Source organism: Onychostoma macrolepis, chromosome 12 (genome assembly GCF_012432095.1).
Source record: "Onychostoma macrolepis isolate SWU-2019 chromosome 12, ASM1243209v1, whole genome shotgun sequence".
Lineage (NCBI taxonomy): Eukaryota > Metazoa > Chordata > Actinopteri > Cypriniformes > Cyprinidae > Onychostoma > Onychostoma macrolepis.
In genome coordinates, this window is record NC_081166.1 from 7,938,581 (window position 1) to 7,960,347 (window position 21,767).

Consider the following 21,767-nt stretch of genomic DNA (forward strand, 5'->3'; position numbering starts at 1 on the left):
CCAGTTACCAAAAGCTGCCAGCAATTTGGACTATTAACAATCCCCCTAACCCTTTGTATATAAGAAAAAAAATTAAACATGAAATTATACTTCAAATTAATGCAGCTTGTTGTGAGGTGAAGTGTTAGTGTTTTATCTTAAAATTTCTTCCGGATGGACGATACAAATTCCACAGACTTGTACTGAAGGAAAGACCCAAGCAGTATTTACAGTAGAGTCTAAACATGCCTAGAACACCCTAGCTACACCATGTTTTGTAAACTTTGCACAAGCATAACTCACATTTTCTTCACAAAAAAAAAAAAAAAAAATATATATATATATATATATATATATATGTATACTGCATATTTTTACAGATGTCAACGAATCAGAGGAAATTCATACAAGTGGACCAGAAAGTGAGAAGGTAATATTCTTTAAGCTTGTAATAGATTGGATATACATCAGAGATGTGCTATCAGAAATAATTTCATACCTCCTGACAGAAATGCTGTGTTTAATTGGTTGTCAGGGAGATTCAGTGCATCTACACAGTTTGTCTTTATTGAGATCCTGCACCCAGAAAGCTGTTTCATTGCTGAGAGATACAGGCAAAAAAACCTCCAGGAGTGTGAAGCGCATGGACATATTGTTTGGCCTTCTGGGAGGGGACCCTGGGCGGATAGGAGGTTAGCCCCTGTAAATTACTACTGAAAATAAAAACTATGAGAAATTATAAGCTTAAATCACAAATTCTTGTTTATGTGTATTTTCAGTACGGTTCCAGGAAGTGTTGCTAAGGAGGATGGTGTTTTCACTGATGCGGAAGGAGGAACTGATTCCTAATGCAGACGACTGGGTTTATAAAGTGGCAAAGAACCGTGAAGCTCTGCAGGAAGGTGGAACACTTCGGTACTGCATTACTGTCTATCTCAGACATTTAAAATAAGCTGATGCTAACGATTTTATCATGTCAATCAAAAGGGGTTGGATAAAAATCTCAGATAATTAAAGCTTGTGTGGAGAAAATAATGGTTTTACTTTTAACTGGGAATAAAATTACAGTAGAATTGTTATTTGTAAGCCTTGCACAAGGCCTTTTAAAATAATCCTACCAAATGCTGTCATGTCTGCAGCATGAGATAAATAAAAATTCAAAGTTTATTGCCGTGGATGATCAGCCGTAAATTAGAGATAACTAACAAGCTAGCAAAACATTTCTGTGTTTGTGTTCAGGCACACTTTGTGGCGCAACCTACAGGGTGTTTTGACTCCAGTGTTTGCCCGAGTTCTAGAAGTGTTGGACAGGGACTGCAACTTGTACCTACTGTATAGAGAAGGGCTCAGTGATGGTCTGGCCCAGTTCTGGCTGGATATCTTTGAAGATCAACAGCTCCTTGACATAACCGTCTCACAAAACCCAAGGTATTTTTAAATATATGAAACCTGCTCATGATTAAATGAGGCATTAAATGCTTTTAAATATCTAACAGTAACTGATGAGGTGGATTTCTCCTTTTAGCGCTCCAGATCAGGAGATTAATGTGCAGTGTCATCTATTTATTGGAGAAGTCGAACGGCCTTGTACTGCTCCTTTTAGCTGGCTGATAAAAACATACTGCCAGAGTTTGTGGGAGGAATCAGAGTTTGTGCGAGGTGAGGACTTTTGATTCGTGTCTGACTTCAATTGGCCGGTTAGCTAACCAGATATCACATACACATCTTTTACATGAAACACCCATGTTTTGCAAGATCATGCAAAACAGTATACTCCATGTTTTAACATTTTCTCTCAGGCTCTGAGCAAGACATCAAAGGGAGGATTCAGCAGTTTGTCAGCGCTGTATCAGGCAGTGGACTGGGCAGCTATATTCAGAAACTCTCAGAGGTAGAGAAAGTTGAGTTGGGTCAGCGCTACTTGACTGATTATGTTCTTCTGTCATTCAAAATCCACAATGAGGAAGAGCATGGGGTGAGATACAAAGGTTTTATAAGTCTGGTAACATTTGTTTTCACAGTCCCATGTTTCATGTTCTAATGTGGATGTCTATGGGTGTATTTGCATTTTCTTACAGGTCTTTCGCAGTGCAGTGCTGGGTTGTGTGTTTGCTCTGCAGATGGAGATGTCAGTAACTCCTGAGCTCTCTCCATCATGGATCCTTGCAGCAGCTCAAATCTACAGCCCACGCCTGGACACATTATCCCATGCTCTTCATCTCAACCCTCAGCTGGTCTGCATCATCCAACGAGAAAGATTAAAGAGAGAAAGCCCTGATTTGGTGAGGAGCAGGAGTGCAGCATGAATTTCCATGTTGATTCAGATTTAGAATGGCTTGTTTAAGTCTGTTCACCAGCGAAATGTTTTAGTTAGACATGCTGGTGACTTAGATTCCAGTACCAGTATTTAAATTACTGTTATGTAGCAAAATAATTACCAGTATGTAAGTGACCAGTGTGTGTAACCAAACTAGTAAATTAATACTAATGAAACAATATTTAGAAATTGTTGTTCTGTTGTATTACAGTGTGAGGACATTCTAGCTGTTGGTATCTGTGTTGAAGAAACAAAGCTCCTACCTGTAACATCAATAACTGAATGCCAGACCTTCTTGCAAAGAGTTGAGCAACTTCAGCCGTGTTTAGAGAGAGTGCTCAGTCCTGGTTACATCACCCTCTGCAGCCCTGGCTGTCTCAAACACCTGGACACTATAAAGTGAGCTACGATGAATGTTTTAGATTTAGAAAATGGGATATTTTGAAAACATGATTTCATAATGACAAATATATCATATCTTACAAAAAAATCTTTTGTTTTATTTCCATAGGTCAGTGTGGCAGGGGATGTTGCTAGTGGCTGCTTTCATTGAAAAGGTGGTCATCAGGATGAAAGCTGGAGATGACCGGATAAAAGCACTGACTCTGAAACACTGCATTCAGTTGCATGGGGTGAGTCTAGACTCTGCTTTGTTCATTACATTTGTAGGAGACAGTGGTGTACTAAAATCTCTTGTAGCCCCCTCACTTCATTATGAGACTATAATATTATGGTTGAAAATATAGATTTTCTCAGGATAAATGCCGCATCAAATAGAAACCAAAAAGTCCTTAGCATATATGCTGCTTATATTTCCTCTCTCACAGCTAATGGATGGGTCTCCTGATTTGAGGAGCAAAGACAATCTTCGGCAAATCATCCGCATACTCAATGATTACCATGAGGAATCCGTCAGTAGAGAACTGCGGTACACTTGAATTGGACTGTATAATATAATATGATATGACTAATTACATTTAGAACCATGTGACAATATTCATTTTATTTTAAAACTCCAGTTTATTTACCAAGAATGACTAAATGATTTCTAACCTTTTTTATCAGTACTGTTTAAATACAAATATTAATAATTGTTTAAGGATTTCTGCATTTCTTTGTTTAGCTTGTGCTATTCCAACAAAAAACCCTTTGATTACTTACTTATTTTCTGTATACTTTTTCTTCACAGATATGGTGTGAAGTGCTCTGTCTGTCTGTCAGATCTGTCAGAGCCCGTTGTGCTTCCTTGTGAGCATGCATTTTGTCTGTCCTGTCTGAGAAGATCTACAGAGAGAGGAGCGGACTTCTGTCCCATGTGCAGGACATCTCTGTCGAACAACTACCGGCCCACTGTCTCCACAACTATAGAGTGAGTTTAATTCTTTGTTCTTGGTAAGCTCAGGTACCCATTTAGACTGAATGGGTGTACAATGAACAGTTAGCTTCTTTACTGTGGTTCATTTATTTGGCTGTAATGTCTAAATTTTTATCTGTTACAGGTTAGCCCTGAAGCAGCATAAAGAAATAAGAAAATGCTGTAATGCCTTTTTCCTGGAGGTGGTTTCTCGTTTCTGTCTGACTGATGATCAAGATCCCCCAGAGGACCTGGTGGAACTGCTTTTCTCTCTCCTCATTTCGGCACAAGGTGGGTGGATTTCTTTGTGGAATATTTCATCGCAAAATGAATTTTCTGTATATCGTTGCTTGTTGTTTTCAAAGCAATTACTATGAATGAAGCTTGGAGCTTCAAGCTTCCAAAAAGATGTACATTTTATAATTAAAATATCATATCACTGGTTCATGCATTCTATATTCCAAGTCTTCTGAAATTATACAAGCTTGGTGGCCAAACAGGCCAAAATTTAAATCATAATCTGTAATGAACAAGTCATTTATTCTAATTCTGTGAATCAAAACAACCAATTCGTTGAATAGATCTAGAAAGAGTGATTTACTTGCATTGATTACTATTTTTACATTTACTTTACATTTACTTTTTTTGTCTTTATATATTTCAGGAGATGTTTATAAGACCAGAGAGCTCACCCCATTCCTGGAGTGTGTTGACCAGAGCCCTGTGGTGCGCTCTGTGCTGCCGAAGCTACTTCTGCAATACAGGTACTGCAATACTGACAAAATTTAACAAATCCAGGCATACAGTATGTGACCTATTTTTTATGACTTTAAATATGCAGTATTCATATAGTGAGTTTTTTGTTTAAGGCAAATTCATACTACTGACAGACACTTCCTCTGGTCTTGTTGGATCGGTGTGTTACCCCTATCGATGTTGGTTGGTGCTTGTTGTCTCCATTTGAACATGTTTAGTCGCCATTTTTTGGGTCGTGGAAGTGACGTACTGTTATCTGTTGTTTGTCCCCGCTGGTTGGTGTCTATCGGTGTTGTGTGAATTGGCCTTTACTCTCTTCAAGAACATTTTGCAATAACATAAGCTCTCTAGCCATCTCTATAGCCAGCAGTTATCACTCTGCAACTCTCGCCAGGGTGCCCACTGAAGCTAAGCAGGGTAGAGCCTGGTCAGTACCTGGATGGGAGACCTCCTGGGAAAACTAGGTCCCTGTGGTCTGTGTTGGTCCTAATACCCCAGTATAGTGATGGGGACCCTATACTGTCAAAAAGCACCGTCAAGATGAGACGTTAAACCGAGGTCCTGGAAATCCCAGGATGTCTTTCAAAAAGAGTAGAGTTGTGACCTTCGGCATCCTGGCCAGATTTGCCCATTGGCCTCTGACCATCATAGCCTCCTAATCATCCCCATATACTGACTGGCTTCATCATATACACCAATAAGCTGGTGTGTGCATTCTGGCGAAATATGGCTACCGTCGCATCATCCAGGTGGATGCTGCACACTGGTGGTGGTTTGAGGAGATCCCCCTCACAATGTAAAGTGCTTAGAAAAGCACTATATAAATGTAACAAATTATGCATTATTTTATTATTTCAGCTTCAAACAGGTGAAGAAGCATATACAAAAGTACTTAGAAAACCTGGAGAACAAGCTTCTGGACCAGGAGGACAGAACTGAACTCTACCGGCTGTTTGTTAACTGTTTCCAGGTGTGTCATAATCATGTATCCCAGGTGTCTTTGCACCACATATTTACTTATTAATGGTGCTTGCTAAGATTACTATAGATTACTATTGCACCGTTTTAAGTACTAAACTTAACCCGTTTTTTACCACTGACATGAATGATACACCATCATTCTTACCATTTTAATGTTAGTGATTAGTTGTATTCCACTCTCAGCCACGTTAATTGTTATTTATAATCTGCATGTTTGTTTCTAAAAGTAGATTTGTTGTTTATTCAGGATTCCCTGTTTTGTTCTGGATTGAATGGAGATCATAGACATCAGAAAGAGAACTCAAACTTCCTTAGCCGACTGGCTCGTAAACAGATACCTAGCAGACAGAATGACCCAGCTGAGTTTCTGCTGTCTATGGCTCGCCTCAGAATGTGTCTTGACTTTGCTGCCAAGATCCTGTCCAGAGCTATCAGCAAAAGAACCGGTACGAGGGCTTCTAGTCTGACCAGTTCATGGCAGTTATATTGCAATGCTTAAATGAATAACATGTCTTTGTGCAATAACATGTTTTATTGTGCAAACTTTCTACGTGTTTGGTGTCTTTCAGATAATTTTGAGGAAGTTGAGCTGAAGCTTTTGGAGCAGGTGAAGGCTGTGTTTGAATACGGTAACAATGACTGGTACAGAGTTTACCTGCTTCGAGCACTCAACAGGCATGCTGGCATGGACTGTCTGCAAGCACTGATCAGCAGCGCTGATTATGAATGGATCTTCCCGGCAGAGATACTACGGCTTCATGTACGGCCATTCAAATGATGTTACGTTTAGGGTGTTGATACTAAGTTTTTGGATTAAATAATAATAATTAAATAAGTAGCTGTTTTCTCATCTACAGAGGTTGATTCCTGCAGAGGTGGATCGTTTCTTGTGTTGTGGTCAGTCATACCGCACTCTTAGAGATGGAGTTGGAGAAGCATTGCAGGAAGGCACAACAAATGGACTCAGAGAAGCGCTACGGGTCAGAGTCTACATCTGTATTAAATAAACAACACACACGCACAAAACATTATTGTGTGAGCAAACCTCTAATGGTTAATGATGTGATTTCCAATTAAGAACACCTTTGACAGACAATTTAAAATAAGTGTTTTCTATTTAAATATCTTTTCAAATGCAGTTCATTACTGTGATGACAAAACTGAATTTTCAGCAGCTATCTTCAGTGTCATTATCCTTCAAGAAGTCTTTCTGATTTGCTGATTTGGTGCTCAAGAAACATTATCAATATTTTTATGGAAACTGTGATAATGTTTTTTTTTATTCTTTGGTGAATAGAAAGTCCAAAAATAACAGTATATATTTGAAATAGGTATGTTGCTGTTACATTTGATCATTCAGAGGCTGATTTCTTTCTTTCTTTTTTCTTTCAGGCAATGGCTGGTTCAGGTCCTTTGAAAAACGTCCTGCTGACTCTGGCTGTGTTCAGGCAGGTCACCTCTCGCTTCATGTCACCTGAAAGAGCTATACATCCTCAAGCACAGGTAAGTGTTGGTTAGGTTTTATGATTTTATTAATCACTAATGAAGATCCAGATTTCAATAGAATCCATGCAGGACTAAATTTGAGATGACAATGTAGTTTCACATATATATAATCATTGAATTCAATGACTGTCATTCTGATGTTCATCAGAACTTCATCCAACCTGCAATAGTAACATGTTTGAGCATAAATGCCTTTACTTCATTTTCAGAAAGATTAGGCAAAACACTCAGCCTGGCAGACCTAAACACCTAAATTTTCCTCTCTGTTAACAGGAGATCAGATTTTTGGAGGAGGTTATTAGAGAGAACATCGCAGGACATGCCAAAGAGCTTTGCACCGCTCTCTTATCCAATGAGATTGGAGGTCCAGGGTCTTACCTGAGTCTCACAGCAGGTGTGCCTGCTAAGCGTCGTCCTGTACTGGAGCTCCTGGTGCATGCGAGTGCAGTGTTTTACAGTGGGTACAGGCTGCTGAGTCCCCTCTACAATATTGCCTCTCAACCTCAGAACATGAGAGTAAGGGCTTCTTAATAAATAAGATTTTTGGAGTGGGTTTGGAGTGATTTCGGTTGATTTTATGATTGTGCTGATTTTTTCTCTACTTGTCCTCAGGGAGCCTTCCTACCCACAATGCCTGATGACCATACCAGTGAGGCCCGGCAGTGGCTCACAGAGAAAAACTTGAAGATGTACTGTGAGTGTGACTTGTGCATGAAGTGAAAATAAAAATATTTTCTTAAATTCCACCTGACTAAATGATTTTGTCTTTCTTCCTTACTTTACAGTGTGTTCTAAGGGTCATCCATGCTTTGTGGGAGAGGTGAGATGTGTTTTCATTTTTATTTAAATGAAGTGCTACTATTGTCTGGGAAATTGATTATGATTATTTATTTTCTCCACTTATTTAGTGTGGCAAGCCAATGGCTTTGTCTCGTTGTGACACTTGTGGAGTCCGTATAGGAGGCCAAAACCATAAACCAGTGGAAGGTTTTATTGAAACTCATGGAATCCCTGACATGACACGACCTGGACATATACTGGGACATGCTGAAAAACGGTCTGAAGCCCCAAACAGGAATCTCACTTCAGCAGAGTCCCGTGTCCTCCGTCTCTGTCTTCACCTGGCCATGTTGCAAGGAGTCATTCACCACCAACAGGTAAAAAAGTTTGAAGGAACCCTGAAAGTTCACTTGATACCTGCTGATAAATGTTGTCTTGCATGCCAACTCCCTTTGTTTTTTTTGAACCACTCAAAAATCAGTTAGTGGGCCACTAGTGTTAGAGAATAAAAGGCTAAAGGCTTTGGTTTTTCACAGGGCATCAGAAATATGATCCATCCAGATGTTCATGATGTCAATGAGTTCCTCTGGCAACATCTTGAGAAGGACATGGAGGTTCTTGGGAAGACTTTAAATCTTAACTTGGATGACTCTGCCATTGTAATTCATCTAATCTTTGAAAGGTTTCTACAGACCACCTCAGGTATTCTTTAATCTTGACTGAAGTTAAACCTGCTTGAACTTTTCATAGTGTTGCATACATTTTAGTTATATAATAGTAACAAAGAAGAGCATTACATGTAAACAAAATCTATTGTTTTTTTAGTATTTATTTTATTTATATAATTTTTGGTATTTATAAATATTTTGAATTTTATTATCTTTTATTTATGTATTTTCAGTTTAATTGTTGCATAAGTTTTTGTAGTTTTATATATATATATATATATATATATATATATATATATATATAATATTAATATTGAATATTCATTTTATTATATTTCAGCTCAGATTTTTAGTTAGGTTTTAGTTAAAGCTGTAGTCCATAACTTTTTTTGGTTAAATTATCCAAAATCAATATTTGAGCAAGTACATAACCAGCCAGTGTTGAAAACTATCATCTTACTTTAGCCCGATTCACAACGGTTAGCTTCTAATAATGTTTTCTAATTTGAGTGTTATGGGTAGGCTTTCGGGAAATTCAAGCATGGCGCTGTGTCATTACATCACGTCTGTAAACATAAAGAAGTAGACCCGGCTACTAGGCTATCACACAGATCGTTTATAGCCTTTTCTCACAGCAGCTAGAATAATTAAATGTTGAAAAATTATTTTGATGGCGGATTGTAATCCAGAAAGGATATGAAACGCATGTGAATGAAATTAAATTATATTCCAGTTTTAAATGTGCCTCTGATTGTAGATAGCCTGGGATTACCCAAGATTTGTATTTTAAAGACTTAGATTTAATTACCATTGGTAGCGCGGTTTATTGTAATGCTTTTTTCCACAGTTGGTCAGAACAAACGTGGCAGACTTGTTACTTACTTGTTCAGATGATAATAAACAGTGAAAATTCTTATTTGGGTCATATATTCCAAGACGTAAACTAGAATCTGTGATTACTAAGTATTCACACCGGTGCGGTGACTGACAGACTGACACACTCCTCAAAACATTAGATTCATCCGCGCTGGAGCCGTGCTGGTGTACAACCCACGCAATGAAGATAATTCCACAAATAACTGCAGTTCCAGGTTTTCAAACAGAGATGGCGACAAAGAGGCAAAACTTACGTACTGCAGCTTTAACTGTAACAACACCACAATGAACTGTGCAACCAGAAAACCTATGTTTGGTTTTTTTTTTTTCGTTATTTTTCTCTTCGCCAGGTGCCGGTGTGGATCTGTCAACACGTAAGTCCAGAGAGCAGTGGGAGACCACAGTCTGTAAATCAGTCATCAGTCCTGTTTTACAGGTCAGTCTTGATACTTCTGAGCCATTTGCAAAGAATGGAATACATTTAAATCATTTCTTTGAAAAACACCAATAACCTTCTAAGTAAATGGAGTGAGTAAAAAGTCAACCTTTGTATCTGTTTTCAGGATTTGAACAGGATTTTGGGAAAAGCACAGGATCTAATTGCAGCTGATAACCAACTTTCTAATAGTCCCCTGATGAAGGTGCTGAGAGGAGGTGCTCAAAAAATCCTTCATCTCCCTACCAATTGCCCCACCCACCACTCTGCCTTCTGGAGCCCATCACCTGTCCTAACAGTGGAAAGCTTTTCACAGCAAATAAACCAGAGTCAAGCACCCCTGCTCGCCCTTTTTATCAATAAGGTTCGTTCAATGAAGACATATAAAGCAATTATCCAGGTCTTTGTTACATGTTGTCTCTAAGCATGTTCCCAAACTTACAGTATATCCACATGTGTGTGATTGTGTTTATCAGGTGCACTGCATAAGACAGCTGATCCATTTGCCGGCTCTTGCTGCTCTGTTGTCTGATCTAATGAAAGTGCTTCCACCAGGCTCTGAGACCCAGACCCACACCATCGCTTCACTGCTGCAATGCATTCCTGCTGGTCTGTCATACTTATACTCACTAGAGGAGATTAACTAGTTGCTTGATTTATTGATGGATTTTTGTATATATTTAATATTACTGTCATTTGTGTTACTGAAAATAGGCCATCAGAGGAAATTGTTGTCGGAAAGAGTGGAGATCTTCATGAAGGTGTGGAACCAACTCAGAATGGAAATATCCAATAACGGTAAGCTGTTAGAGGGTTGTGGAATTTGCAAGATGTTTTATCCAAAGCAACTTGCAGTGCATTCAGTTTTTATCATTATGTGTTTTCTGTGAGTCGAACCCATGATAATTATTAAACTGGCTATTATAAACCGCTTAATAGACAATGTTTATAATTCTATACTATTTTGTTTAAATAAAATCAAACATTTAAATAATACAGGTGAGTCTAGGCGTCATTATAACCTTAGATCATTATAATGTTTGGTATGATATTGTTCCATTATTTTAGCTGCTTTGGGTTTGGATCCTACACTTTGTGAAAAAGACATAACTAAAGAAAGCACTGGGCAGTTTCTCTCCTTGAGTCGTCACGGGCCAGGCTCATGTCTCCACGCAATCATAGATCTTCTGTCTGAGACCCACAACAGTCTTGTGCGAGAAGCCAGAAAACTCTGTCATCAGGAAGACAGGTGTGTATTTGAGCAGGAGTGTAGACACTTCTGGTTTGTTCAAACATTTGGGTTTTGTAAGATTTTTCATGTTTTTCTTTTGAAGTCTCTTAAGCTCAACAAGGTTGAATTTATTTGATCAAAAATACAGTAATATTGTGAAATATTATAACAATGTAAAATGGCTATTTTCTATTTTAATATATTTTATAATGCAATTTTTTAGCTGACTTTTCAACAGACATTACTCCAGTCTTCAGTGTCACATGATCCTCCAGAAATCATTCAAATTTTTGTGATTTTTTTTTTTTGTATTTTTTTTTTTTATAACTATTAAGGCATGTCAATTGGTTGCATTTCCTCTTACAGTGACTATAAAGTGCCATTGGCGGTGCTGTCTGAGAGCCAAATTGCCCAGTGTCACCCAGAGAAGGAGTTGCTCCCCCTGGTGTTAGCAAACTGTCATTACATACTAGAGAAGGGTCAGCAAACAGTGAGCTCCTATGATCATGAGGCTATTGAGAGAGAACTCAGCAGACGATTTTTTGCTGGCAAACCACGCATTCAAACAGTGAGTTTGAATTCAAACACATTTTAAAACTTATTATCATACTAGTGTTAAATATATGACCAGATTCATTAGTTGCTAAACAGTGAGAATTCTTTTTTTTTTTTCATGCAGGACACTGATAAATATCTGAGAAGACACCATCAGAATTTTATAGAAGTCCTCAATGAGGTCAGAGCCAAAATACCTCAGGTAATTTTGCATTTCGTTCAGTTTACTAACAGTAAGCCTCAGCAGAGCAAATGCCTCTGGGTTAATGGTGACATACTGTACAGTAGAAATATAATATATAATTATTTGTAAGTATGTTTATTCAATTGAATACATTTTCTTCTTAAGGAAGCCTCATTTTTTCATCTGATTTACAGGAACCACTCAAGGCCTCTGTGCTCAGCTCCATGAGATCAATGCTACGTTCATTCACCGATGTGTGTGACGCAGTTTATGCCGTGGAGATTGGGCTTCGTTTCCTAGGTAAAACCGGTGGACACCCACAAGATCTACTGCTGTCCTATCTGACAGACTCCTTGAAAATGGACCAACACATCTCAAGCACCATAGCTGAGGTGAGGCATGCATTTGAAGTAGTAACTAAAAGGAAATTTAACCAAGCAGGTATTTTGCCACTACTATCAGCGTGTATAATCTATCTGCTTCTGTAATTTGATTCCACGCATCTTGGTTTCAGGCTTTAAAAGAGAACCGGCTTAGTCAGTGCACAGCCACCTGGCAGCTCCTTACCTGCTGGAAGAGTGAACAGATGATGAGGAAAGGACAGGTAATTTGTCATTCAGCTCTTATGACATCTATACTATACCATTAATACCAAGTATTTTTACATTCTAAGCTATGAAGTAATTACATTGCAATTGCTCACATTTGTTTTCTTCTGCTTACCCTAGACTATATATACCGTATTTAAAATAAAAGCTTATCTTTTGAAATTTCTATTCAAATAAATAAAACACCCTAAACTTTTGAATGGTAGGATATGCATGAATAACTTGAGACAGAATAAATGTTTTCGCAGCGCATTCCTTGTACAGGCAGCTAATTTCTAACTCCCTCCTTCTGTTCAGTTATTTAGCCTGTCACTAAACTGACCCCATTATTGCTAACCTCTGTTGACCTCCTCTGATTGACCCTAAACGATAGAGTGGAAATACAAGGGTTGTAAATCCAAGGAAAGTGTTGGTCAGAGCATGCTAAGCTTTAACAAGGGAGCGTGTGCCATCAACAGTTCAAAGACTTTTAACCCAGGCTTTTGTGAATAGCTAGATAATATTGCTTAGTTAAACAATACATTATTGAGACATTTTTTAGGCTTCATTCTGGAACATTGTTCATTCTGGAACATATTGGTCAGGTATCTTTAAATATTTCAATGCACAATTTTGCAGGATCCATTCCAGCGACTGTCCGAAGACTTCAGAGATAAACTGGCTTCAGAGGAAAGAAAGCAGGCGAAGGTTTTCCTTGGGCTCACAGATACCGACGTTTTCTCTTTGGAGCTACATGAGATCCTTCAGCTCAAGACCATCAGCACTGTTAAAGAAGGCTTTGCGCCGCACTGGGAGTAAGAATTCATCTTATTTTTTTTACATTTTTATATTATTTACCCAGCATTCCAGCCATCTGGACTGCAGCCTTCTATACTCACCATTTGTGAGGGTGGGTTTCTATGATGCAAATGGCCACAAAAGGCAAAATGAGTCAAAATGACCAATTTTCATAGATGTCAGACATTTGACTTTTTAAATGTAAATATGGGATAATTTGATGTGAGCCAGTCATTACTACAAAAATACCTTCAAACCTTCACAGGGTGATAAATATCCAATATCATATCAAACAAATAGATGGATATGAAATACTGATTTAATTTGTAATATGAAACATTACACAAAAATGTACTCAAATTCCAGTCAAGTATTTTAAAGAACTGTATAATAATTCATTTTAATATTGAACTATACTGAAACATAAAACTTTTGAATCTGGCTTTGATTATCCTGCATGTCATACACTTAAATGTCATTGTTCAAGGTAATTATTCTCAAAATAAAAAGTCAGGAAATGTTCTGGCATCCACAACAAATACATCTAAAAAGATCCTAGTACAAAGTACTAAAACACAAAGAGACATAAGAGTTTAAGTTTTTCCTCAGAACGGGCACTTTCAATCACAACAATGCAGACCTCCCAAACCTAGTCATTCCCTGGAGACCTGTGGGCTTTTAGACCCAAGAGAGGCACACTTTGACCCCTCCAGGCTCCCATCTGTCAGTGTGCCCTGCTCTAGTCACCTACCGAGCAGGCAGCTGGTCGGAATGAAAAGGAATGCGTGTGCTGAGAACAATAGAATCCAGTGCTAACTGTTGATCCTAAACCACATCACTGAACACCCTTCCTCCTTTCTCTTTCTGTGATTCACAACATAGCATCAGGTCCACCATGGAATCCCATTTGGAGGAGAAGAACATCACCTCTTTTCCTGGTTTAGACAATCTTCCAGAGGAAATCACTTTGGCTAAAGCAGCAGAAATCTGGAAGCTTGCAGTGGACTTCAAACACTGAAAAGATCTTCTCAATGAGCCAAACCAATGAATTATACAAATGTGAAAAGATCTGGACTGCTTTGATTTTTTTTGTCAGATGTTGTTGCCTTTGTCATGTCTGTTGTATAGGACAGATGTATGACTCATTCCAACTCTCTAAATCTTTCTTGTCTTTATATTGTTAAACCAGTTGATTAAAATAATCTGTTTACTCTTTAGGACTTTGAATATGTCTTCATATAATTTGAGTATTTTATTGTTTAGAGATTTGTATAAATATTTGATAAATAATGTATAAATATAGGGAACAAGAATTAGTTAAACAATACTGTATTGCTGTAACACACTATATGCTCCACGCTACTAATCAGGGCCAAATAAAGTTGTTTTATTGATCAATAGTGCATTTACATTGTGACAAATTTGTTTTGTATACAAAATATATGAAAACTTGTCTAATTATTTAGTAAAATTGTGCCAGAAACCGAAATCAATAGTAAAGTTCTCTTTTTTTTTTTTGCATAATTAAATTAAAATAACTCCATAAAATACAACATTTAGTAAGTAAATTAATTTTTGCCATATTTAATAGTTTTAATCATTCGTTTAATTAGTATGCCACCTTTAAAACTCCCTCACACAAGAAGTCATCTTAAATTATTTATCACAGATAAATTACTCAAATTGACGCCACATCTGCCGCCGGTGCAGCAAGCCTACCAACCTTGCCTTTTTTTATCACGCCTCTTTCAACCATCATCCATAAAACACACCTAAGCAACCAATTAGATCACTAGAACGCTCCGTCCTCCGCCAATCAAAACTCTAAATGGGCGGAGTTCCTGTATGTTTTCTGGTTGCCAATGTGAAGATGTTGCGCTGTGGAGTTGAAGACAGATGAGAAATCACTGTCACGCTCCGAACGGGAATAACGACGCTCTTAGTTGGATAAATACTGTTTCTTCATCTGATGTGGACAATTTAGAGAAGGTAAGCAATGAATCGACAGTTTAATCCTGCTGTATTCATCGTGTTTATCATGTGAAGCCAGCAAGAAGTGGTGCAAGAAACACAGTTTCGCCATAGCTGAACCAATGTAATGCAATCCTGTGGTAGCGTACAGTAACTATCAAATTAAACATCTTTGTTTATATTTTTGCATGTTTCTCAAAGGCAGTGTATTGTGTATTGATCCTCATCAGTTTTGTGTTGATGCCGAAAGAGGCCTTTGGTGTTAAATGTCTTTGTTTTTGTATGTTTGAACTGTAGATTATCATGATAGAAAGACCTAGACTGTTAAATTAAGGATTTATTTATATCTTCATTTAAATGTAGTGTATTTTCAGTATACATAAAGAACATTGTAAACTATTTAGGTAACCCAAAAAGTCTTTGGAAATTTGATATATGATGGAAAGTGTAGATGCTTAGAATTTGTTACCATAGAAACACACCTGTGGATGACTTTGCATGTGGCGTTCAACAGCATCTTCTACAGTATTTTTGCTGATATAAAATACTGACCTGCTATTATTTAATGTTTCCCCCTGCTTCTGATCCAGAGGATAAGTCGGTCATAGAAAACCTGGAAATATAATGGAACACTGGGCTGGGAAATCTGTGATGGAAATGTGTATAGTGAATATAAATGTTTCTAGTTATGCTCAGCTGTAAAATATTTAATCAGTGTAGATATAAAGTGTATACCATTTTTTAATTTAAATACTTATTTGGTAATGTCTACAAATTGGAAAAATCATGGAACTGTATTGGTCACAAAGTTTTGGGAATACTGACAATATCCAGCATCACCTGTTGTTGTATCTTGTTTTTGTGCATTTGTCAGTTTTTATGACTGAATCCTCTTCTATGTTCGTTAGTTTAAGATGCATACAACTCGCAGTCCATCCGCATCCGTCCAGACAGGGGCAGCTGGAGACGTTCTGGACCTCAGCCTGACCGGCTCTCAGCTCACAGTGGGCCGCAGACCTAGCAGCGCTTCAGCTGGAAAACACTTCTCTCGATCCATATCTGTGTCTGTGACCAGTGATGGCCGGGGGAAGCGGAACACTTTGGTGAGTCTGGCTAGAAGGTTGTGTAATGATCAAGAAGATGGTAGTAAGTGACCCTTGTATAAGGTCATTGAGTGATGGTCCTACAAGCAGGTTATACTTTATTAATGAGATAACCATGCAAATTAAAGCATAAAATTGGACTATCTATACCACCATCGTCACTTGGAGACTTGCATTTGGCATAAAGGCAACTTTTCTGATATGCATGTTGTTGTCTTCACCTTTTGAGACTCATGTTTTAAGATTTAGACAAATGCAAAACAGAATATTTCACAACTCTGCTCTCATTATACTAACTCTGTTCTTTGTTTAAAGTCAATAAATTCTGTCATTACTTACGCACTAGTTTTTGTGGAACAATGTAGTTTTTGAAGCTTTGCATTTCAGGTTGTCTGAAGCCTTGCAATAACTTGGTGTAAGAACAGACAGAAATTAATAAAATATGCCATTTATAGTGCAGTTTGGACATCATTAACATCAAATTGCATTGGCTGTCTCTTAACCCAATGTCATAACTGCACCTTTATATAAGAGTTGCTCCATTTCAAACCTGTTTTTAGTCTTCAGCTGGCCTAGTATTGTGACTACTTTGCACTCTCTGTTGTTGGCAGATTGATGCTGGATTGGGAAGCTCACGAGCAATTAAGAATCTGCGTCGGTCCAACAGCACCACACAGGTGAACCAGCAGGCCAACACAAGCCCCAGGTACAGAACCATCTGTCATTCCTTTGCAAGCCATTTTGAGTTTGTCTCTTTTGGTGTCGATGCTAGTGAATCCTACAAAACTTGTAAAGAACACATCCAGGCGATCAAAAAAATCCTTAATAAATACAAATATCTAGTTTTAGTATATGTTTAGGATTTTTTTTGTGACATTATTTTCATAATACTGATATATTATGATATATTTTCTTCTCAATTCTCATTACCTTAAATTTTATAATCATTGTTATATTTTATCTATAACATTTAATGGTTATATAATAATATTTAATAATAAACTAAATTGTATGGTATGGTGTACCTTCTGTATGCTGATTTACATTTTTAAAAGCATTGTATTATAATATTTATTTACCATAATACAGTTTAAAAAATACTGTATTGCACTGGTGAGAATCCAATGGGGGGAAAAACTCAAAAATAAAATGTTTTTTTTTTTTTTTTAAATCAGAATATATTAAAAAATTACAAGAAATACTATATATTTTTATATAATGTTAATAATAATTAGTTTTTTTTTTGTTTTGTTTTTTTGCAATACAGTAATGAGAACTTGAGAGGAAAATCTGTTTAATTATAATGAAAATAATCAAATCAAATCTCAGTCCTAAATGGTCCTATGCAAATCTTGGTCCAAAAATCGTCTTTATGTAAATTCTAATTTCTTGCTTTTGATTTTATGAGAAAAAGGATGTGTTTTTGTGAGATTCACGCATCAACATGTGCCAGCTGTCCCATTCAGACTTTGAGAATGGACAGTCCCCAAGGGATGTGTGTGAGAGGTTAGCTGACAACTTATTCAACATATGATTTTTTTTTTTAAAGTAATGATGGCATGTTTGTGCACGTACATGTCTAGTGCACATGCCTGCATGCACTCACTTCACCCAAACTGTGGTATGTCTGGTTGATCACCTCCTAAATGTAGAGGTTGGGGGGTTTATACCCTTAAAGCAGCAACAGCTGGGGGTTGAGTGATTTTGGGTTTCCCCAGACAATAGCTATTGTAGCCTGGCGGCTGCAGCACAAGCCAAGCAAGAGGGGGCTGGGTTCAGCTTTGTCAAGAGGGGAGCCGGGGTCTCCAGTTTCACTCAAATGAGGACTCGGTGAAAGGAGAAGTGTGCACGCTGAAATTCTTTTGTCCGGCAGCTGCCAGTTCTGCCCCCCATCCCACTGCATCCTGGGATGCCACAAGGGGGTTTAAATGAAGGAACGACCTAATACTCCTCCCCCCTTCCCTCTGGTGCTTAATAACTGTCATTCCGTGACCTCTCTTCTCTTCTGAATTGCTTAAAAAGAGGAAATGTGGAGGAATGTAGTTCCTTGAATTGCTTTTCATTGGACCAGCTGACACTAGGCGCCCCTTACACCCCAAAACACTCACATATACATACTGAAGTTGCTAGCACAGATGCTTTAGGTCAGACATAGGGGTGAGCATCATGTTAAACATTTTATGCAATTTAAATGCAGGGGGATGTGATTGCCATATGCCTATGGACATCTGCCCCTTTAAAATCAGCCTCCGCTGAAGCATTCCTCTGCTGTGAGCCCGGTGCAGCTGCTGTCACCTCCGAAAAGGAAACTTTTTTTTTTTTGTTTGTTTGTTTTTTTTTAATATGCTCATCTGATACATTTAGCCTAAATAGTCTGGTTGTTTTTACTGGAGGTAGATGTGCCTCTATTTTTGTTTTAAAGAAGGGAAACACAGACTATGTATTCCTAATATTTCTAAAATGCATTTGAACTAACGTCCCACAAGTATTAATTTTTTAGCACGTATAAAATATATTTATTTATTTATTTATTAGAATTAGAATGTTTGTTTTTAATACTTTTATTCAGCAAGAATGCATTACGTTGATCAAAGAAAACATTTTATAAAGTTACAAAAATATATATGTATTTTTAAATACATGCTGTTCTTTTGAACTATTATTAAAAGGACGCTGAAAAATATATTTCAGTTTTTAACATAAGAAAAATGTTACCTTTGGACCAAATCGGCGCGTTAGAATGATTTCTGAAGGATCATGTGACCCTGAAGACTGGCGTAATGATGCTGAACATTTAACTTTGCCATCACAGGATTAATAAATTATGTTTTAAAGTATATTAAAATAGAAAGCAGATATTTCATATTAATAATAATATTTCACAATATTACTGTTTACTATATTTTTGTTAAACGCAGCCTTGACAAGCATAAGAGACTCCTTTAAAATCTTTCAGACCCCATGCTTTTGAATGTTATCTTAGGTGTTATTGGTCAAGTGTTGTGTTTATATGTTCCTAATGTGTGTTTAGTGTGTAATACTCTGACCTTTCTGTCTTTCTTTCCTTCCTGTCTTTCTCTCTCTGCGTCTGATTGCAGTGAAGGCCACACAGAAGACTTCCTAGCTCTGTTCAACAGTAGCTCTGATGGACGTAGAAAACTGGCCAGCCTCTCCAAGACATGCAAAGACCGTACTACCTGGAACATCCTGGTAACGTCCAACTCCTCTTCAGTTGTTGTGGTTGTTGGATCTTATTATACTTGTAAATTATATGTAGGACACCATGATAAGGGTAATTTGCCCATTTGATTGTTATGCTGTGAAAAATAGCTTTAACTTGTGAGCTCAGGATGTTTTTGCTTGCTCTTGCTGTAGCATTGGTTTAAACTGATGTCTTGCTTTCAGGATGACCAGCCGAGAGCATTTCCTGTGCCCAGCAGCTCTCACAGTACCTGCAGTATGGATTCTCCTACAGGCATTAAGAAGAGGGAAGCCGGCGTCTCTCTGGCTGCCAACTTCACTGCCAACAACAGGTGGGAAGCCATTTTCTCCTATGGCTTAGGCACTACTGTGTCCTAATGGGTAGCTTTCAAACTCTGTTGTTGCCATGAGAACAGTGTCACGAACCATGCCTTTTTTGTGCTTGTCAATCAAAGCATTAGTATGCCGTTGGGAGAAGGGCGCTAGATTGCTTTCAGTTTTATGGTTTTAAAATATACAGCACCAGTCAAACGTTTAGAGACTCTTGACTAAATTTGTGTCTCATGATTTTAAGAGTATTTTAAACTAAAAGTTCAAGCTTGAATTCTTGAATTTGTAAAGTGTGTTGTTCAGAAGTTTGTGGACAGTAAGATTGTTTTTAAAAAGATAATGATACATTTATTTAGCTAGAATGCATTAAAGTTATCAAAAACGACAGTAAAAGACATTTATAATGTTACAAAAGATTTCCATTTTAAATAAATACTTTAATTTTTTTATTTCTATTTATCAAAAATGAACTGTTTTCAGCTTTGATTAAAACATGTTTCTTCAAAATCAATCAAATCAGCAAATTGGAATCATTTTTAAAAGGATCACGTGACACTGGAATAATGGCTAGTGAAAATTCAGTTTTGCCGTCACAGGAATAAATGGCATCTTAAAATGTATTACAATAGAAAACAGTTGTTTTTTATTCTAATAATATTTCACAATATTGCTGTTTTACTGTATTTTTCATTAAATAAATGCAGCCTGGGTGACTTCATACATATATTAGGGGTGTCGACGATTCGAGGAGCCTGATTCGTCTCACAGTCGAATATTCGCAGGGTGTTGTGATCATACCATTTTGGCTATATGGGGGTGCGCAATGTCTGATAGAACTACCAGTTTTCTCCCAATAAGTTAATATACAGCCTATTATGATAATGCTGTAAATAAGAATCTAAAAAGAAAAAAGCTTTAAATAAATATTTTAACCTGCGTGAATAAATCCAACCACCCCTATAGATTTAAGTTTCACTTTCCATAATCCGTGACCGACAGAGAAGCATCTTGGCGGCAGGGATTTAAATCTTTAACAAGACTCAAACTGACACAGGCAGAGTGAAAGACTGGATTTTTTTTTTTTTTTTGATCGGGTAGGGTACAAGTGATTTCAAAACATTTCAGCCGGTTTATATATATATTGTGTGTATTATTTATCTCGTATAAGATGCATTTGGTTGAGTCACTGCAGTAAAGTGCTTCATACGGTGATTATCTCTTCAGCGCGTAGGACAAACAACTATGCAGAATATTAATGACTATGACTGGGACTGTCATATACAGGTGCTGGTCATATAATTAGAATATCATCAAAAAGTTGATTTATTTCACTAATTCCATTCAAAAAGTGAAACTTGTATATTATATTCATTCATTACACACAGACTGATATATTTCAAATGTTTATTTCTTTTAATTTTGATGATTAGAGCTTACAGCTCATGAAAGTCAAAAATCAGTATCTCAAAATATTAGAATATTACTTAAGACCAATACAAAGAAAGCATTTTTAGAAATCTTGGCCAACTGAAAAGTATGAAAATGAAAAGTATGAGCATGTACAGCACTCAATACTTAGTTGGGGCTCCTTTTGCCTGAATTACTGCAGCAATGCGGCGTGGCATGGAGTCGATCAGTCTGTGGCACTGCTCAGGTGTTATGAGAGCCCAGGTTGCTCTGATAGTGGCCTTCAGCTCATCTGCATTGTTGGGTCTGGTGTCTCTCATCTTCCTCTTGACAATACCCCATAGATTCTCTATGGGGTTCAGGTCAGGCGAGTTTGCTGGCCAATCAAGCACACCAACACTATGGTCATTGAACCAGCTTTTGGTACCTTTGGCAGTGTGGGCAGGTGCCAAGTCCTGCTGGAAAATGAAAGCAGCATCTCCATAAAGCTTGTCAACAGAAGGAAGCATGAAGTGCTCTAAAATTTCCTGGTAGATGGCTGAGTTGACTGTGGACATCAGAAAACACAGTGGACCAACACCAGCAGATGACATGGCAGCCCAAATCATCACTGACTGTGGAAACTTCACACTGGACTTCAAGCAACATGGATTCTGTGCCCCTCTACTCTTCCTCCAGACTCTGGGACCTTGATTTCCAAATGAAATGTAAAATTTACTTTCATCTGAAAAGAGGACTTTGGACCAC

General features: G+C 37.6%; 2 protein-coding genes across 6 annotated transcripts in view; both read left to right on the forward strand.

Moving 5' to 3' along the window:
* The window catches only part of LOC131551119 (E3 ubiquitin-protein ligase rnf213-beta-like), a 30,480-nt gene extending 16,074 nt beyond the window's left edge, over positions 1–14,406 (forward strand). For 2 of the 3 annotated variants that reach the window (XM_058793798.1, XM_058793799.1), the window contains exons 30-63: positions 360–409; positions 515–671; positions 759–894; positions 1,219–1,407; positions 1,505–1,638; positions 1,779–1,954; positions 2,058–2,261; positions 2,508–2,695; positions 2,808–2,928; positions 3,124–3,224; positions 3,486–3,665; positions 3,796–3,941; positions 4,315–4,414; positions 5,265–5,376; positions 5,635–5,833; positions 5,957–6,147; positions 6,227–6,367; positions 6,780–6,890; positions 7,167–7,409; positions 7,506–7,587; positions 7,679–7,713; positions 7,802–8,050; positions 8,210–8,375; positions 9,568–9,653; positions 9,781–10,017; positions 10,130–10,262; positions 10,368–10,451; positions 10,722–10,902; positions 11,251–11,452; positions 11,564–11,641; positions 11,818–12,015; positions 12,138–12,227; positions 12,850–13,025; positions 13,891–14,406. In XM_058793798.1, coding sequence (XP_058649781.1) covers positions 360–409; positions 515–671; positions 759–894; positions 1,219–1,407; positions 1,505–1,638; positions 1,779–1,954; positions 2,058–2,261; positions 2,508–2,695; positions 2,808–2,928; positions 3,124–3,224; positions 3,486–3,665; positions 3,796–3,941; positions 4,315–4,414; positions 5,265–5,376; positions 5,635–5,833; positions 5,957–6,147; positions 6,227–6,367; positions 6,780–6,890; positions 7,167–7,409; positions 7,506–7,587; positions 7,679–7,713; positions 7,802–8,050; positions 8,210–8,375; positions 9,568–9,653; positions 9,781–10,017; positions 10,130–10,262; positions 10,368–10,451; positions 10,722–10,902; positions 11,251–11,452; positions 11,564–11,641; positions 11,818–12,015; positions 12,138–12,227; positions 12,850–13,025; positions 13,891–14,026 — 5,012 coding nt within the window. In that variant the 3' untranslated portion in view covers positions 14,027–14,406. The remainder of the gene's footprint in view (positions 1–359; positions 410–514; positions 672–758; positions 895–1,218; positions 1,408–1,504; positions 1,639–1,778; positions 1,955–2,057; positions 2,262–2,507; positions 2,696–2,807; positions 2,929–3,123; positions 3,225–3,485; positions 3,666–3,795; positions 3,942–4,314; positions 4,415–5,264; positions 5,377–5,634; positions 5,834–5,956; positions 6,148–6,226; positions 6,368–6,779; positions 6,891–7,166; positions 7,410–7,505; positions 7,588–7,678; positions 7,714–7,801; positions 8,051–8,209; positions 8,376–9,567; positions 9,654–9,780; positions 10,018–10,129; positions 10,263–10,367; positions 10,452–10,721; positions 10,903–11,250; positions 11,453–11,563; positions 11,642–11,817; positions 12,016–12,137; positions 12,228–12,849; positions 13,026–13,890) is intronic. The other variant, XM_058793800.1, reaches the window with a different exon arrangement.
* A 451-nt stretch (positions 14,407–14,857) lies between these two features.
* Positions 14,858–21,767, forward strand: part of cep131 (centrosomal protein 131) — a 30,765-nt gene continuing 23,855 nt past the window's right edge. For all 3 annotated transcript variants that reach the window (XM_058793809.1, XM_058793810.1, XM_058793811.1), the window contains exons 1-5: positions 14,858–14,997; positions 15,888–16,082; positions 16,694–16,788; positions 19,181–19,292; positions 19,488–19,615. In XM_058793809.1, the coding sequence (XP_058649792.1) occupies positions 14,905–14,997; positions 15,888–16,082; positions 16,694–16,788; positions 19,181–19,292; positions 19,488–19,615 (623 nt within the window). In that variant the 5' untranslated portion in view covers positions 14,858–14,904. The remainder of the gene's footprint in view (positions 14,998–15,887; positions 16,083–16,693; positions 16,789–19,180; positions 19,293–19,487; positions 19,616–21,767) is intronic.